The sequence below is a fragment of the Physella acuta genome, unplaced genomic scaffold, assembly GCF_028476545.2.
Source record: "Physella acuta isolate Inbredline_101_S28 unplaced genomic scaffold, ASM2847654v3 ptg000454l, whole genome shotgun sequence".
NCBI classification, from domain to species: Eukaryota; Metazoa; Mollusca; class Gastropoda; family Physidae; genus Physella; species Physella acuta.
Window position 1 is genome coordinate 839,294 of NW_026731973.1, and position 18,192 is coordinate 857,485.

An 18,192-nucleotide genomic window follows, 5' to 3' on the forward strand; every position below is an offset into this window, starting at 1 on the left:
TTTTTTATTTCAAATTCTAATTTTAAATAATAAATATGCATAAAATAATATGATAGTAATAGTTTAAATAGTTTATAAATGCAAATACATTTTACACTCAATCACATTATATTGAGTCAACAGTGTGGCAGCTGAGGTTCATACATGGTATTAATGTCTTTTTTTTTACATTACATTTTTTTCTTCTTGAAAACATGACGTATGTGATTTTTTTAAAAATAAAATCTCCAAACATCAACACTCGCGTGATTGCTTGCTTATGTTTACTATCCTGTGGATGAAAAATCCCACCACGGTCGCGGGGTCACCGTGACTTCAGCAGGCCTATAGTACACGTCATAGAATGAACACGCGTACACGAGATGGTCGGTGTCTTCACTTCTCTCTCTCTCCCCCCCCCCTCTTCTTCAAGCAAATTGAAAAAGAGACCTACTTCCCTACTTCTGGTCATTTTTTTTTTTAAAGTTCGGTCAATTTTTTTTTTAGTTCACATATCAGGCATGCTAGACAGCCAGCTGTATAAAAAAAATATTTTTTAAACTAGATCTAGATGATCTACGTCTAGCTTAAAAAAAATTAATAAATAAACGCTTAAAATGCCCGTAAACAGATTATTTAGCGGCAAAAAAAAAAGGCCCCTGAACGAGCATTTTTTACAATACGCAGCAATGAAAAAGGCTAACGGCCAATAAATTAAGTCTAAAAATCGCCCGTAATTAGGCCTAGCTCTGAAAAAGGCCACTGAACGAGCATCACTGATTATATAAACGAATAGGCCACGCAGCGTTGACGAGGTCAACCACCGGTCACGAATGCAGCAACGGTCGGCCCACAGTGAAGAAAAAAATTAATATACTAATAAAATTACTAATACAATAATAATGTCTATAATTTTACTATTTCCACACATGCTACAATTGAATTATAATTAAAATACTAGACTTAACAGTTCATTCCGTAAAAAACAAAAACTAGTTGTTTCAGTCTGGCAACTAGCGTAACAATGACGTCATGATACTAAAAATAGCGGATAGAAATGTCAGCGTGGGTACCTCATCCTCGAGGAAGATTTTAGAAAAAGTAATCAAAAATACTGTAAATATACATGATAAATATATCAATTATATATTAATGTACAGTTAGTCGAGCCGTTTTCCCCGTTAGTCGGTCGTTTTTGGCGGCGGTTCAGTTTTTACGGAGAGTGCTCCACTAGAAATCCTCTCATTATTTACAACCACGAATCTTGCGATTTTTTCTGACATTCTAAGGCATATTATCCATTTTATTAGCAATTTGCATTAAAATAATGATGAGAATTTGCGATATAAACAGTTTTTTCGGTAATCTATCGTTTTGGGTACGTAAAATCGCCCGCGATTTGTAATGTGAAAAACAGGTGACTCCTTAAATTTTAATAATTATTTCACATTTTGAGGAGGGTTTATGTTTTAAAAAATTCAAAAATGTTTCCTTGATTCATTTATGTACCTGTTTTTAAACAATTGAATTAAAACTTTTCCGTAATAAATGAAGACTAGCGATGTTTCCAAAAGATGCAACCATGCTCATTTACTATAGCAGCCATCTTGTCTAAGTTTTATTTTTATAAGCTTTTAGCGCCAGATTCAGGGGGAAGCCACTCTATTTTACAAATGGCTGCTGTTTATATAGCAAATCTTGCTCTCAGACACTGCTGTTTAAAGTACTTTAAAGTTGATTTCTGGCCTATATCGATATATTTAGCCATTGATTTAGGTTTATTATTCATTTATCTATAATATTTGACACAAAAGTATGACAATATACTTCTATTAAAGTAATTTAAAGCCTTGACAATGAGGTAACGTTTTCGTACATAAATAGCCGCGGGCGATTTTACGTACCCAAAACGATAGATTACCATATATATATATATTATTATATATATATGTCAGAATCGTAGGCCTTGAACTAAGTGTTGCCTGTACTCTTAGTCTAATCACCAATCGTAGTCTTACATCTCTATCTAGACTACTATTACCACGCTACTCAATAATCTATAGGCCTATACTCTCAAATAAATATTACCATTTTATAGGCCCTAGGCCTATTTATTTTAAATTTAATAATAGGTCTTTAATTTTAGATTAGGCATAAATTCTGGTAATTTATTAAGTAGGTCAAATTATCTGATTAGGCCTACTGTATTATTCATTATAATCATTCATTATAATCTAGGTCCGACATTCGATTTCTATTACTTTAGACCTGGCATAATAATAATAACAACACTAATAATTAAGAACGAAGAAGAAGAGAGAAGTAAAAGAGACCTGGCATAAATTTAAAATTACTATTTCTAAATTGAATTAACCATTGCCAGAAAAACTGCTTATATTAATTCTATGATAAAATATTTATTTCAGGCAATCCCAGAATTCTTAAATGTTTGAAAAAGATGGCAGTGCCATCTATTTTTGAATGAACAATATCCACAAAAGACACTTAAAGTGGCTAGATAAAGAAGAAATTGTTGGTGAGTTCTGTGAAGACCCAGGTCCAGAAGTAATAGCTATTGGGTGCAGTAATACCACAGAAGAGGAGACAAATGTATTAGAATCAGTTAAACAACGTTATCTTTCATTTGAAAGGATAAAGGACAATGACAAACTTGTCAAGCACTACACTGGCTTGGACAGTACAGCGACTTTTTTTTACTGTGTCTTGGTCATTAGGGAGAGGGGTTGATAAATTAAATTACATTTATACACAGTCTTGTGAATGTCTTTGTACACATGACCAATTTTTATTAATGTTAATTAGATTAAGGCACCATTACCCTGTAATTGAACTTGCTAGAATGTTTGATATTTCCAGTTATACTGTTCAAAATATATTTGTTACATGGATTAATTTTTGTGCTGTTCAGTGGGGGGAAATAAATATGTGGCATAAAAGGAGTTCATTTCAAGCAAAAGGGTTCATGTTGAAAGGATTATTGGTATGGCAAATGTTTACAAAATGTGTAAACAGCCTTTAAATTCATCAGAAAGTAGACTAGCTACTTAAATACTTAAGGTATGTTTTTTTTATGTAACTTCAGGAAGAATATTGTATCTCCCAATGCTTCAATTTGTATTTTGTAAAGAACTGCTGTATTATATTAATGAACTTTTTATTGTATGTATTGACTCAATTTGTTGTTTTTCAAAATAACTTATGTATCAATGACATTGGTCGTTTTAGGTGCTGTTACTTGTGAAAAATTTATCTATTTAATTAAAAATCACAACAAAACAAGTGCAGATCAAAATATTAAAATGTACCTCTATTTTGTGTACATCAAATTCAATTAAATTATGTCATATATATATATATATATATATATATATATATATATATATATATATATATATATATATATATATATATATATAACAATGTATGTCTGTCTGTTTGTTTGTTTGTCCTTTTGTCCTTTATGCATTACTATACCTCTCATTACATCGCGGTGAAACTTTGGGAAGTTGTTGAGAATATTCCTAGGGAGGCTTCTGCGAAAAAACAATTCAAATTCGCAGGGGTGGCGCCCCGGCGGGGCGCGATTTGTTTTTCTCTATATACGGTATATAAAAATAAAAGTTGATTTTTACTTTGACACCATTCATCTGATCGCTATCAAACTTCGATGAGTTCATTAGAACACTTTAAGGAAGGGTTCTGTAAAAAAATCATTTTTAATTTCACAAGGGCGGCGCCACGGGAGGGTGCGATTTTTCTCTATATACCGTTTATAAAAATAATGAACGTGAATTGCAGTGACAACGTTTACACGATCGCCATGAAACTTTGGGAAGATGTTGAGAATTTTCCTGGGGAGGTTTCTGCGCTAAAAACATTTTCAAATTCGCAGGGGTGTCGCCCCGGCAGGGCGCGATTGTAGTTTCTCTATATACGGTTTATAAAATAAAAAGTCTATTTTGGTTTCACACCGTTCATTCGTGTACCATGAAACTTTGGGGAGATGATTAGATCACTCAATGGTAGGGTTCTGCAAAAAAAAAATATTTTTTAATATCGCAAGGGCGGTGCCCCCGGGGGGAGCGATTCTTTTCTCTATACACGGTATATAAAAAATAAAACTCGGATGCAGTTCATCGGAATGCCATGAAACTTTAGGGAGTAGATGAGAATACTCCCGAAAATATTACTGCGAAAAAGAAAACTAAAGTTTCTTATGGGCGGCGCCATGTAGGGTACAATTTTCGTTAATACACGGTTTGGCGCCCAGAGTTTTAGTTTTAGAGCGACTATGTTGGCACTTGGCATCCGTTAATCGAGCGTCCTGCGTAGCGAGTAAGGGGTACTATTATATTCAGTGGTAAAACTACAATAGGCTTCTAAAAAATAACTTGGTAACGCGAGGAAATCCTGTACAGTTTCGTCACCTTGCGAAAGATGGAAAAAAAATTGTGTCCTTTCAAAACACTAGGTTTAATGCCCCAAAATTCCTCAAAGTTAAGTGTTTTGAACGGACACAAATTTTGAAAATTCATAAAAAACTAGTTTGAAGATATGCACTTAGAATTTTTAGCTGATTGCCCCAAAATATGGAAGAAGATTATGAATTGATTGTTATTGGGCTTAAAATGTAATATTTTATGAATGGTGGAAAACCTACGAAGGGGTTAATTTTTCAAGATGGCCGCAGTTGTCATAGTTACCAAGATTTTTCCACCAATTTTTTTAGTGGAAATGCATATGCCGATGTATCTTAATAAAGCTGTAAAGAAATAACTGTTTTCTAACTAGTATTAAAAAGTTTTTTTTACCGGAGCCTTCCCCCTTAATACTCAATTATTTTAAGGGAAAAAAATTGTTTTAAAATATGAACCGAAACAAAAAATATTGAAATAAAATAAATATTATTTTTGTTCGCTTTTTACTTTCTCGTATATACGAAGTATAGAGAAAGTATTGTAATCGTGCACAAAAATAACATGAAATTTTGACAGTTTTCACCGTTTTACTCCTCAGTCCTTCATCACATCCGGAGTATAGAGGACTTATTTTAATCAGGCAAAAATTATAAATACAAATATATAAACATTTTGGCGTTTTATGCGTCATTGAGTCGTAAAAACTGGACTATGCAATTCTGTCCGTTATCTGTGTGTCCGTGTGTAAACACGATAACTTGAGTACCGTTAGAGCTAGGTTAATGAAATTTCATATATAAGTATTTTATCAAAATCGTAGATCCTGATCAACTTTTAAGCGATTTCTGATTACCGGAAGTGGTACTTTTTCTACTTTGAATTTTTCAAAAGCCTATAAGTTGCGTACTATTTTAGATAGATGCATGAAATTTCACACGTAAGTAAAAGATCTAATTCTCTACCTTCTGTCAAATTGTGAGTAATTTCCGTTGACCGGAAGTACTAATGTACTCTATTTACGATTTCTCAAAAACGCAAGTAAATTTATAAAGTACTAATAATATCCCGCACATTTATACACATTTTATTAGGCGTTCACTTGGTGTGGGACGGAGTGGTCTAGCGGTAGAGAGCTGGACTGCTAACCCGTTAGTCTCGAGTTCGAATCCAAGTTCAAGACAGTATACCGTCCCTGAGTCCACCCAACTCTGATGGGTACCTAACTCCTGTTAGGGAAAGTAAAGGCGGCTGGGCATAGTGCTGACCACACTATCTCTTCATATGCCGAGGTCATAGAACCAAGTGAACTCTACTTCACTTGCCCCATAGACCGTAGGTTTGAAAGGGAAACTTTTCACTTGGTGTGCAATTATTTTTTTACGAGATTCTATTCTATTATAACAAGTTTAAGTAATTAAAAATGGATAACAAATATTGTCTATGTCCTGAGTTACCATCCCTCGTAATTTGATATTAGAATATTCGAGAAAGTTTAGGGGAGATCACTCCCGGTTTATTTTTTTAATTAACAAAAACTGAAATCATCATTTAGAAACAGAGTTAAGGGCATGTTTACAGGCTTTTATTTGACTTGATTCCTCGTGCTTTTTGTGTCATGTCTGGGTCAGAGTTTCTTTCAGGCATCTCTTCTGGGGGGGGGGGGGGGGGGGGGTGGGGGTGGGTGGGGGGGGGGGAGGGGGAATAAAATGGATTTATATAGAAAACATACTTTTCCAGTGTCCGCTTCCCCCCCCCCCCCCACCCCCACTCGGACACAGTAAAGGTATGTTTTCTATTAAAATCCATTAATTCCCCCTTCCTGGTGAAAAAAATCTGTAAGAAACACTGATTTTGCTTTCAACGTTGTATAAGGTCGTCCATAAATCTTTTTTTATATTTGGTCACATAATTAAGTGAACAAAAAATGTCTATGTGTGGGGGGTGTCGTTTATGCATGATTACACCTTTCATCTGATCGACATGAAATAAAAAACGATGTAAATTTTGAGCATACTCAATCAATTAATGGGAGGTTTCCCCGAAATGCTGCCTCGAAGCTTTGGGTTCATCGCCGGCCTAAGTATATAACTTGCCAACCCTCGGCGGCTTCGTTATTTTTTAGTTGAACATGCATACGAAATCTAATGCCTTTACCCAGAGCGCCCCAACAGCAGGCGAGTCAGTTAGTGCTTAGATGTGAATGATTCAGCTCCGAGAACGTCACTACAATTAGCATAATTTATAGAGTACACCTACCATTTTAAGCGCCTGCAAATTTCGTTTATCTATAGCTTAAAGAGCGGAAAAATGAATTTTTGTCAGTTGTAAAAAATGTAATTTATGAATTCATTGAAACACACGAGTTAGAAACAAAATGAGAAAATTTTTTTTTTCGTCATCCATTTATTAATTATTTCACTTAGATCTAGTCCCTTCTTCTGTTCTCAATCTACCTTATGCAATTAATGCGTAGCAAACATCGCAAATACTCCCTCTATCTAGCAGGTCAAATGACGTGTTACTCCCTCTATCTCGCAGGTCAAATAACCTATATTAAACGTAGTGCTGGGTGTGTGCTGGTGTTAATTCAATGCTATATGTTAGATAATTCACATCCGTTTAGAATACACTTAATAAGCAAACAGTATTTATGTCATATTGGATTTTGCTTACAATTGAAATATGTAAAACTGTTGTGTTTACTTCCATAAACACTAATTTCTTCTAACCATGTGGTTATTGTGAAAGCACATATTTACTTTTGTTTTATCAAAAATAATTAGTCAAGACAACGGTTCGTATTGAGACTTTGGCCGATTCATCTACAACAATAAATATTAAGCTAACGTTCCCGAAGTCTACATATAAATATTTAAGGGGGAAGGCTCCGGTAAAAAAAACTTTTTTAATACTCGTTAGAAAACAGTTATTTCTTTACAGCTTTATTAAGATACATCCGCATATGCATTTCCACTAAAAAAAAATTTTGAAAAAATCTTGGTAACTATGACAACAGCGGCCATCTTGAAAAATTAACCCCTTCGTAGGTTTTCCACCATTCACAAAATATTACATTTTAAGCCCAATAAACAATCAATTCATAATCTACTTCCATATTTTGGGGTAATCAGCTAAAAATTTTAAGTGCATATCTTCAAACTAATTTTTTATGAATTTTCAAAATTTGTGTCCGATCAAAACACTAGTTTTAATGCCCCAAAATTCCCCAATGTTAAGTGTTTTGAACGGACACAAATTTTGAAAATTCATAAAACATTAGTTTGAAGATATGCACTTAAAATTTTTAGCTGATTACCCCAAAATATGGAAGTAGATTATGAATTGATTGTTTCTTGGGCTTAAAATGTAATATTTTATGAATGGTGGAAAACCTACGAAGGGGTTAATTTTTCAAGATGGCCGCCATTGTCATAGTTACCAAGATTTTTTCAAAATTTTTTTTTAGTGGAAATGCATGTGCGGATGTATCTTAATAAAGCTGTAAAGAAATAACTGTTTTCTAACGAGTATTAAAAAAGTTTTTTTTTACCGGAGCCTTCCCCCTTAATACAGTCAACTCTTTAATTTTTAAATTATAGTAACAGGCGATGTTATATTACTAAATATTAAAAAACTATTAGGATATACCCCATAGACAGCAATTGTGTATTTTATCATGAAAAACAATTGTTGTGACTTTCATTGTTTTACTTACCCTGGCCACTCCAGATGACTTTAAGAAGGAGTTGAGAGTAGTTGTTATAAATTTTTGAGTTTATAAAACAATTCTAAACGGCTTTTCAAATATGGCGTCGTTGTGAACACACGAAGAAACAGCATATAAGACAAAACAACCACCAAGAAGTTACAAAACGCGAGTAAATAAAACAAAGGCTCAATAACAATACATCAATTTAATAATATCTACAACTATAGGCTATTCTAAATACACACGCTAGTACACAAAGAAATATGAAAGTGCAGGACTAACCTACACAAACCTTGTTTGGAGAACCCAGCTAAACTGAGACAATCGTTCTCACACACCTTAAATATCGTGACAGAAAACAGGTACCAGCTGGTTGTCTAGACTCACAGCACAAGCTTTGAATAGGGACGAACGGGATAGGGTACAAAGTATAAACATCATTCACCCCACCCTCACTCATTACCTACACCCATATTTTTTAAAGATTGTATTTTAAGTTTAGTAAGATTACCTAGACTTTTCAAGCCTATGATGTTACATTTTAAACACAATGAAATTTCCCTTCAAAAAGCAATTGGAAGCTAGTTTGCATAATATTAATAAACATGAAAGTATATATGAGAAAAAAAACGGATTAGGCCATAAATAGATATTTTTCAGGGGGGGGGGGGGGTGTTTGACACTATTATGTGCCGCACGCCGGTTACATTTGACCCAGCGAATAGAAATATACATTTAGATATAGAATTGCAATTGGTATTATATATTTGACATGTAAATAACAAGTAAGATTAAATAAATACATAATGCAAAGACCATTTTAATCATATTTGTTCTAATATGAGTAAAAAAAGATTCATTTGTTTGTATAATAGTAATAGACTAGCCATCGGTATCCGTTTCACGTGAATTATAGGCCTATATATTTTAAAACATCAGTTTGGTTATTGAAAATCTGGAAATAGGCTATAATAAACAAATACTATATGTTTATTATTCTTTTAAATGATAATGTAATAGAATATCTGAACATAATTAACCAAATATCCTTACCTATAAGTACTGTGACTGATGTGCTGTAAAATTGTGTGATTGCGGCGTGCTACTGCGTTTTCCACGTAATGACAAATATAGCGATATTCGTTTTGCGCCGAGATTTTTAATTAGCACTTGAAATAATAGGCGGTTTGTTCAAATGATTATATCTCGATAATAATTCAACAGATTTCTCTAATATTTTCAGGCATTATGGGGAATCATACTGGCTTTTGATTTATGTAAAAAAAAAGGAAATCGAATTTTTTTGAGTTAGACGGTTTGCGACCGAGACCATTGATATGCTACAGGTCCTTCGCCAAGGCCGTAAAAAGTGCCGGTAATAAACGAATGCTTTCTTTTTTTTTTATTGGCAACTGCGCTACAGAGGCTTTCGATTGATACTTACTTGGAATTTGTATTTTTAAATTGTTAATTTATATTCACCGTGCTATTTTGTGATGGCGTGGTTGTTTGGTTGAGCGTTATGCTGCTAGTCAGTGCGGCTCGAGTTCGGATCCTAGTTCGGACTTGTGAGTATATGGTATAAAGTAAAGGCAGCTGCATGTGGTGCATCTCTACATCTGACCAGGTCAAAAAACATAAGAACATTAATTTATATACCCTATGGGTTGCTAGGTTTGAAGAAAAATATGTACTACTTTGTTTTTACCTTAGCACTTTGTAACCATTTATAATTCATTAAATGGGTATTCAATATGCTTTTTTATATTTAGCAAATAAAGCGACCGTAAAAATAAACAAGTTAATAAAAAGTCTAGTGACAATTTAAGCGCAATTTCCTTATGTTATCTATAAAAATTTTAAATCGAGATAAATCATATATTCAGGAACGGAAATAGTTTTATTGTAACGAGTAGGCCTACACGATGCTCAGTTTAAAAAAGTAGTAAATATTTCTTAATTAATTTTTTTGACTGAACGAAAGGATATTTTTGAAAACTTTCTTCGGCAATATTGTTCTAAATGATGGCAGGAATCGATTGGTAAATGTTTCAAGTCGCTAAGTGGTCTGGGTTGTTTTGAGGTATTTTGGCTTTTCCGGGAAATCCAGGAAGGAATTCCGGGAATTTTTTGGGCCCACAATCATCCTTGGAACTTGCTTAACATATTTGCTTTGGAACTAGTCCTCGATATTGCTTCGTTGAGGAGGAGATACGACTTGAAGCTGCGGACACACATCCATCCATCCATCCAGAAATGACGCATTGCCAGTGAAAATGAAATTGCCAGTATGGAAATTGCGCTATAAATTAAAAAAAAAACCTAAGCCTAAAATTAGTTCAGAAATTTTATACTTTTAGAATTAATGCTATTAAAGTGTTTATAAAAAAAGATTGTCTCCTCAGAAGTTTTGATGTCACTACCTGTTGGCCAGATGCCACTGTGACTGCTGGCCTGATGTCATTGTACTTGTCTAATGCAGGTTGTTTTACCTGTCAACCTGATATTCTGTCATGTTGCTGTATGTCTGACTGAGCTGTTTGTGAATAGTGTAAATGTGTTAAGTTATGAATTAGGATTGTGTAACAGTAGGGCCTACATATATTGTAAACATCTAGTAAATGTAAATAAATGAATTGAACTTTGTGTTTTATTTTAGTTAGCTTCTGTTATTGTTAATAATGTAAACAAAACCATGCGGGTATAAAAATAAAACCCTGGGTTTCTAAAAGTTATAGCTTACTTCTCCTATCATACACATTTACAGATAACACTCATAAAAAGTAGGCTACATAAAGAAAAAAATTGTACACATGCAGCTGACATTATAGAATGCTATTTCCTTTTACAGTCAGAATACAATTTCTTTTTGAGTATGTATAATAGACATGGTATACTCTTTGACAAAAGAACCTTTTCATAATACAAATATTAAAATTAATAAACTATGGCCCACTATTCGATGGCCCTAGTTAAAGTTATGTGAAGAGAAAAAAGTATAACAAGATATTTAATAATAATTTGCTCTAAAATAAATTATTTATGTTAAAAATTGTTTTTTTTTAGTCATGATGAATTTCCTGGCTTACCTATAGAATGAATTATTTATGAGTATTTAAATTAGATATTTGACAAAAATTTTTGTGACAAACATCACATTCATGTGGCTTATCTCCTGAATGAAATCTTGTATACATACATATGGCTTACAACCTGTAAAAACACATATATCATAACAAATTATTATTCTGAGTCAACTTTTTGTGACAAATATAACAGTTACATTGTTTCTCTCTATAATAAAATTTTTTTGGTGTAAAAATAAACAAGAACTTTGAGAAAACCTTGGATGTCAAACATTACATTCTTGTGGCCTTTCCCCTGAATGAAACTTTTTATGACTTAATAAATTAGAACTTTGAGAAAACCTTTTGTGACAAATATCACATTCATGTGGCCTTTCTCCTGAATGAACCTTTTTATGTGTTTTCAAAGTAGAATTTTGAGAAAATTTTTTATGACAAACATCACATTCATGTGGCCTTTCTCCTGAATGAACCTTTTTATGACTTAATAAATTAGAACTTTGAGAAAACCTTTTGTGACAAATATCACATTCATGTGGCCTTTCTCCTGAATGAACCTTTTTATGTGTTATCAAAGTAGAATTTTGAGCAAATTTTTTATGACAAACATCACATTCATGTGGCCTTTCTCCTGAATGAACCTTTTTATGGTTTTTCAAAGTAGAACTATGAGAAAACCTTTTATGACAAACATCACATTCATGTGGCCTTTCTCCTGAATGAACCTTTTTATGACTTAATAAATGAGAACTTTGAGAAAACTTTTTATGACAAACATCACATTCATGTGGCCTTTCTCCTGAATGAATTTTTTTATGTGTTCTTAAATTAGAATTTTGAGAAAACTTTTTATGACAAACTTCACATTCATGTGGCCTTTCTCCTGAATGAACCTTTTTATGTGTTCTTAAATTAAAACTTTGAGAAAACCTTTTATGACAAACATCACATTCATTTGGCCTTTCTCCTGAATGAACCTTTTTATGCGTTTTTAAAAGACAGTTTATAGAAAACTTTTTATGACAAACATCACATTCATATAACTTATCTCCTGAATGAACATTTTTATGTGTTCTTAACGTAGAGCTTTGAGAAAACCTTTTATGACAAACATCACATTCATGTGGCCTTTCTCCTGAATGAACCTTTTTATGTATTTTCAAAGTAGAATTTTGAGAAAACTTTTTATGACAAACATCACATTCATACGACTTATCTCCTGAATGAACCTTTTTATGTGTTTTTAACGTAGAACTTTGAGAAAACCTTTTAAGACAAACATCACATTCATATGGCTTTACTCCTGTATGAATTTTTTTGTGATTACTTAAACCAGAACTTCGAGTAAACCTTTTATGACAAACATCACATTTATATGGCTTATCTCCTGAATGAAAATTTTTGTGTTGTAATAAATTTATCTTCTGACCAAACTTTTTATGACAAACATCACATTCATATGGCTTATCTCCTGAATGAACATTTTTGTGTTGTAATAAATTTTTCTTCTGACCAAACTTTTTATGACAAACATCACATTCATATGGCTTATCTCCTGAATGAACATTTTTGTGTTGTAATAAATTTTTCTTCTGACCAAACTTTTTATGACAAACTTCACATTCATGTGGCTTATCTCCTGAATGCATTTTCACATGTGTATATAATTTACATTGATAAGAGAACCTTTTATTACAAACATTACTTATGTATTGCTTATCTCTTGAGTGCTCTTTTTTATTTTTACTGAAATTACAACTTTGAGAAAGATTCTCATGGTAGCTTTCATAATCAACTTGCTTATTTCCTTCTTGAGCTGTTTTATGTTTTTTTAAGTTAGAACTTTGAGAAAACCATTTGTGTTTGTGACTAGAAAAATTTTGATATCTTTTGTCTCTAGAAAGTTGGAGATTTTCTTCAACTTGAAGTTCAAGCCTTTTTTGTTGTTTATTCTCAAAACATAAAAATCCTGTAAATAAATCTGGATTTGAATCTTTACTACTTGATAAAGTTGTTACTTCTGATTTGTTATCTTCAGATGTTGATAATGTTGATACAGCAGGCTTTTTATCTTTACAAATTAAAAACTCAGTTGTAACATCAGGTTTAACATCTTGCAAGTTAATAAATGTTTTGTTGTGTTTAAATTTATCAAGAGATGAAAAACTTGAAAATTCTGTTTCTGTGTCATTAGAAGATGAAAATTCTGTTGTAGTATATGGTTTAACATCTTGAGAAGCTGTGAATGTCAAGTTGGGTTTTGCATCAACCATAGATGAAAATGTTGTAAATTCTGTTTTTATGTCTTGAGAAGATGAAAATATTGTTGATAGATCTGGTTTCAAATCTTCAGAGTTTAAAAATTCTGTTAATTTGTGTGACTGTTCATCTACAATTGATAACATTGCAGCTAAATGTTCTTTTTCCTCTTCCATTCTTGACAGCTTTTTTTATAAATCAACTGATGATTAAAAATGTTATAAATGTTAAATTGAAAAGTGGTGATTATAAAGTCAGAATAAAGTATTATTAATTGTATGGAGCAGAGACATGGAGAGTCTCCAAGGCAAGCACAGCAAAGATACAGACCTTCATGAATAGATGCCTTAGACAGATGCTGAAACTGAGATGGCAGGACAAAGTGCCGAACTTGGAACTATGGAGGAAAGCTAGGCAGGAGCCTATAGGTATGCAAATAAGGAGGAAGTGGATTGGGTGGGTCACACACTGCGAAAGGCTCACACAAATGTTACACGCCAAGCGCTTGAGTGGAACCCCCAGGGAAAGCGGAAGAGAGGGCGCCCAAGACAGACATGGAGGCGGAGTCTTCTTGAAGAACTGAAGCCAATAGGGATGTCTTGGGAGATGTCAAAATTAATAGCCGAGAATAGGAAGAAATGGAAGGAAATGGTGGAGGCCCTATGCTCCATAAGGAGCAAAGAGGACTAAGTCAAGTAAGTCAATAATAATACTTTATTCTTTATTTATAATTATTATAAAAATGGCAAAATTAATGGCTGAAGGTCTGTTAATCTTTTCACTCTGTCTGATGTGATCTAAATGTAGATTGCCAGTAATGCCAAGGCTATCAATAGATTAGGACTGCATATTAATATTCTTTAAATATTCTTTTAAAAACACAAATTTGTAATCCAGTACTGCTTATTTTGGCTAAGGATTGCGGAATTACCAAATGTGCTTAGATCCTCTCACATCCAGTCGAGGTTATATATATTGTGCCTTGGTTGGCAGGAAATAAGAACAGTGTTTATGTCTTTGAAAAATGAGAAAAGATATTGCATATTTCTTCGAACATAAGACTTAATTGGCAGATGAAAAACAATGACACATTTTATATGTCAAAATATACTTATTTATATTAATTCAGCTAAAATACTTAATATTTGTATTGAAAAATAAATTAATACTATTTTCTTAGACTATTTCTAGCCCTGACCTTTTAACCTAGCCATTAACCCTCAACTCAAACCTTGACCCTAAACTTAAGATATAAGGAAAAAAAAAATGAAATATTAATGTCATTAGCACTAATAACAAAAAACTCAATTAAAACAGGTTTTAAGTGCAAAACACATACTTGATATTTCTTCACACTAGTGATTCTAACCATGCAGTGCTCGAAATAATTAGTAAAAATAATAATAATATATTAAATTAAATAAACCTCTCTGAAAAATTCTAAAATATACACTTCAATTAAAAATTTCTAAAAAAAATATGTAAGCCTTCAAGCAAAATATAACCACAAGATTTGAGAGGATATAAGATTGATGCATTTTCTCTATTGTTCGTGGCTATAAAATAAGTATTTCCATATAATACATTATTCATGTATCTAAAAAAAATATTAATAATTCCTAAATAATTATCATTAAAAAAGTTTTTAAAAACCCACGTTTTCTGATTGAACTAAAAAGTAGAAAATAAATGCTATACATCACAATAATGCAAGCGATCACTCTACTATAAGTGATCGCAAACTGCGTGCGCAATATGCCAAAAAATGAAAAACTTGGGGCGCCGAAGTAAAAGTTTTTTATCGGTCATTGCTAATATAAGATGTAAAAGTTATATTACTGTTGATTATATAATACTATTGCGTTTTATTAGGAAGCTTGTAGAGAGTCAACAGTATTAAAAACTGTAAAAAAAAACCCGGCGCCCCACGTTTTTCATTGTGAGATGCCACAAAAATGAATCAAAGCGTTGAATCGAACGGCCTACTGGTAGTTATCTAAATAAACACATTGCTGGCTTATGTCAATGCTAACCCTGTCCTTAACCCAAACCCTAGTTACTATGAGTAGTTAGTCCTACCGTATGCATACGCCTAACATTTCTAATCATTCATAAAATAATAATTATAATAATTATAATAAATAGGCCTAGGCCTAATAAAACTAGATCTAGCAGAGATTACAATGCTACTAGTACTACTAAAGTTAAGTACTAGATCTAGATCTAGATCAACATCTAACAACCCAACACACCTAATTTATGGATGAGTCTATTATTGGACACCAGTATCTAAAATCATCCTGGGTAAAACTATGCTTTAGTGTATTTGATTCTCCGCTGCTTGTTTACCTCCAGTTGAGCATATTTTATTATTATAACCGAAACACACCAAAACATTAGGAAAACACAATTTATTTATTTGTATTGTATTTTTGTTTTAACAAATAGCAATGTAAACAGAAAGTGTTATTTCAACGCCAAGGGTAGACAAAGGTACAGAATATAGTCCAAGTTAAGACAGAACAGACAGACCCGACGGGTTCCGAACCTACCACTCCTCATGGCACCGAATCGCCTCGCCTTCCATGCATCAAGTCAGACGTGTAACCGATTCTGCCAATCAGCTCTACAAAAATTAAAACGGTGCCGTGAGGAGTGGTAGGTTCGGAACCCGTCGGGTCTGTCTGTTCTGTCTTAACTTGGACTATATTCTGTACCTTTGTCTACCCTTGGCGTTGAAATAACACTTTCTGTTTACATTGCTATTTCAATCACAACGCCTGCTTCCACCCCTCACCATGTTTACACAATACCCATTTAAGGAAGCTACTATTTGTCTGTATCATCGTCCCTATACTTGTGTCGCCTGAGTGGTCGAATAATGGTCCTTGTTGTGTTTGAGGCTAACGGTCAGTCCCATTCGCGGTTCAAAGGTCACGCCAGCCCGCGTCTTTCGTGCATAGGTTGTGATTGTGCTCTGCCATGAAAGCTTTATTTTTGTAGAGCTGATTGGCAGAATCGGTTACACTTCTGACTTGATGCATGGAAGGCGAGGCGATTCGGTGCCGTGAGGAGTGGTAGGTTCGGAACCCGTCGGGTCTGTCTGTTCTGTCTTAACTTGGACTATATTCTGTACCTTTGTCTACCCTTGGCGTTGAAATAACACTTTCTGTTTACATTGCTATTTCAGTCACAACGCCTGCTTCCACCCCTCACCTTGTTTTAACAAATGAATAAAAATGAATTAAAAAAAAAAAAAAGACTGACTTTGTTTTAGATTTTGATAATTTACTTTTGTCAAAATTTGAGAAAAATCCAAATTTAGAATATTGGATGTGCTATGTTCGTGTGTCAGTTAGAATTTTCATGGCAATGGTCAATGGGTGAAGGTCGTAAACGTAACTCACAATTGCAAGGTGGTTAAGTTTGTATTGTTACAAGTACATCCCAGGCATGATACTATACTATAAATAAACATTTATGAAATTAAAATGACCCCAAAACTGAGGCCAACACAATTTCAAACAACTAGATCTAGATCTATTGCCCGAGCTATGACGTATGCTGATAATTAAAGTCAATGTGAACTCACGGTGAACCCATGACCGTGATAGGATTTTTCTCCCGCTGACGATCACGATATTTAATTGGAACAGTTCTAATGATTTTTTATGTTTTTTTTTTTTACCTTTTCTAATTAAAAATCACATTCATAAAAAAATAAGATCTAGATTCTAGATCTAATCTAGTGTTTTCATAGTGACTATATTAATATTAGTATTAGTTAGGCATTTTGGTAAAAATATTTCTATTTAACACAGAATGATAAATTTTACATAGAATCAAGAAGAGAATCTGCCATTTAATAAACTACAAAAAATTATCATTCTAGGCCCAGTAGTTTTTTTTATAAGAATTTTTAAAGTGTTAGGTAAAACAGCTTATATGTTCAAGTAAAGTTGCAAAATATTTAGTGCCCTTCTTTGGGTTTGTATAACATTGTTGTTATTAAACATATAATGTAAAAAATGTTCATACTGATGCTAGAGAGTGTAGACAACAGGAATATGCAAGTGAAATAAAGATCAATTTAAAGGAAAAGAATTTATAATTAACTTAATTAAGCCCAATTAAGGTGTGTGGTGCAGTTCTACAATGACTGTCGCAAGTCACTTTTCACACTGCATATCTATGTTGTTATTGATGATATAAAGATAAAACATAGCACATTGATGCTTAAGGATGTTGGAAATAGAAACTTACAAGTTTAATACATGCTAGAAGAAAAAGACTATCACATATAATGAAGTCTAACTAAGGGGGTGGGACTGAAATTTTGCATTAATAATACCTGGGTATTACACTCATACTGAAATATGATATGTTTAGGATTATGTTGAAGTATCAAATTATTAGGAGCATTAGTTGTAGGCTACTTTTAATAAGTAGCCAAGGATTGCTAATCAATAAATAGTGTGACAGAAACTAGACGAGATGTGTGGCAACCAAAGGATAGACAACCGCCTTATTTGCTGATCTGAACCTACTAGATTCTAAATAAAAAAAACATTAGGCCTATTGTTGTTTAGTTTGTTATTTTTAAGTAAAATTAAATCACATTGTTGAAAGTGTTACTGCTTTCTTTTTGACTTTTAAAAAAAATGTATTACTGTTGCTTTAGACTTTAGATCACATTGTTAAAGTGTTTACCATTATTTCT

At 33.0% G+C, this 18,192-nt stretch overlaps 2 protein-coding genes across 6 annotated transcripts in view; both read right to left on the reverse strand.

Annotated features, from left to right (window-relative positions):
- The window catches only part of LOC131943378 (zinc finger protein OZF), a 105,538-nt gene that overhangs the window by 86,186 nt on the left and 1,160 nt on the right, over positions 1 to 18,192 (reverse strand). The window lies entirely within an intron of this gene.
- LOC131943376 (zinc finger protein 271) overlaps positions 1 to 18,192 on the reverse strand; it is a 51,136-nt gene that overhangs the window by 31,915 nt on the left and 1,029 nt on the right. Inside the window, exons 2-3 of one of the 3 annotated variants that reach the window (XM_059303461.1) lie at positions 11,217 to 13,674; positions 8,591 to 10,663 (exon numbers count right to left, since the gene is read on the reverse strand). In XM_059303461.1, the coding sequence (XP_059159444.1) occupies positions 11,480 to 13,648 (2,169 nt within the window). In that variant the 5' untranslated portion in view covers positions 13,649 to 13,674 and the 3' untranslated portion in view covers positions 8,591 to 10,663; positions 11,217 to 11,479. Of the gene's footprint in view, positions 1 to 8,590; positions 13,675 to 15,724; positions 15,773 to 18,192 lie in introns of all 3 variants that reach the window. The other 2 variants (XM_059303460.1, XM_059303459.1) reach the window with 2 other exon arrangements.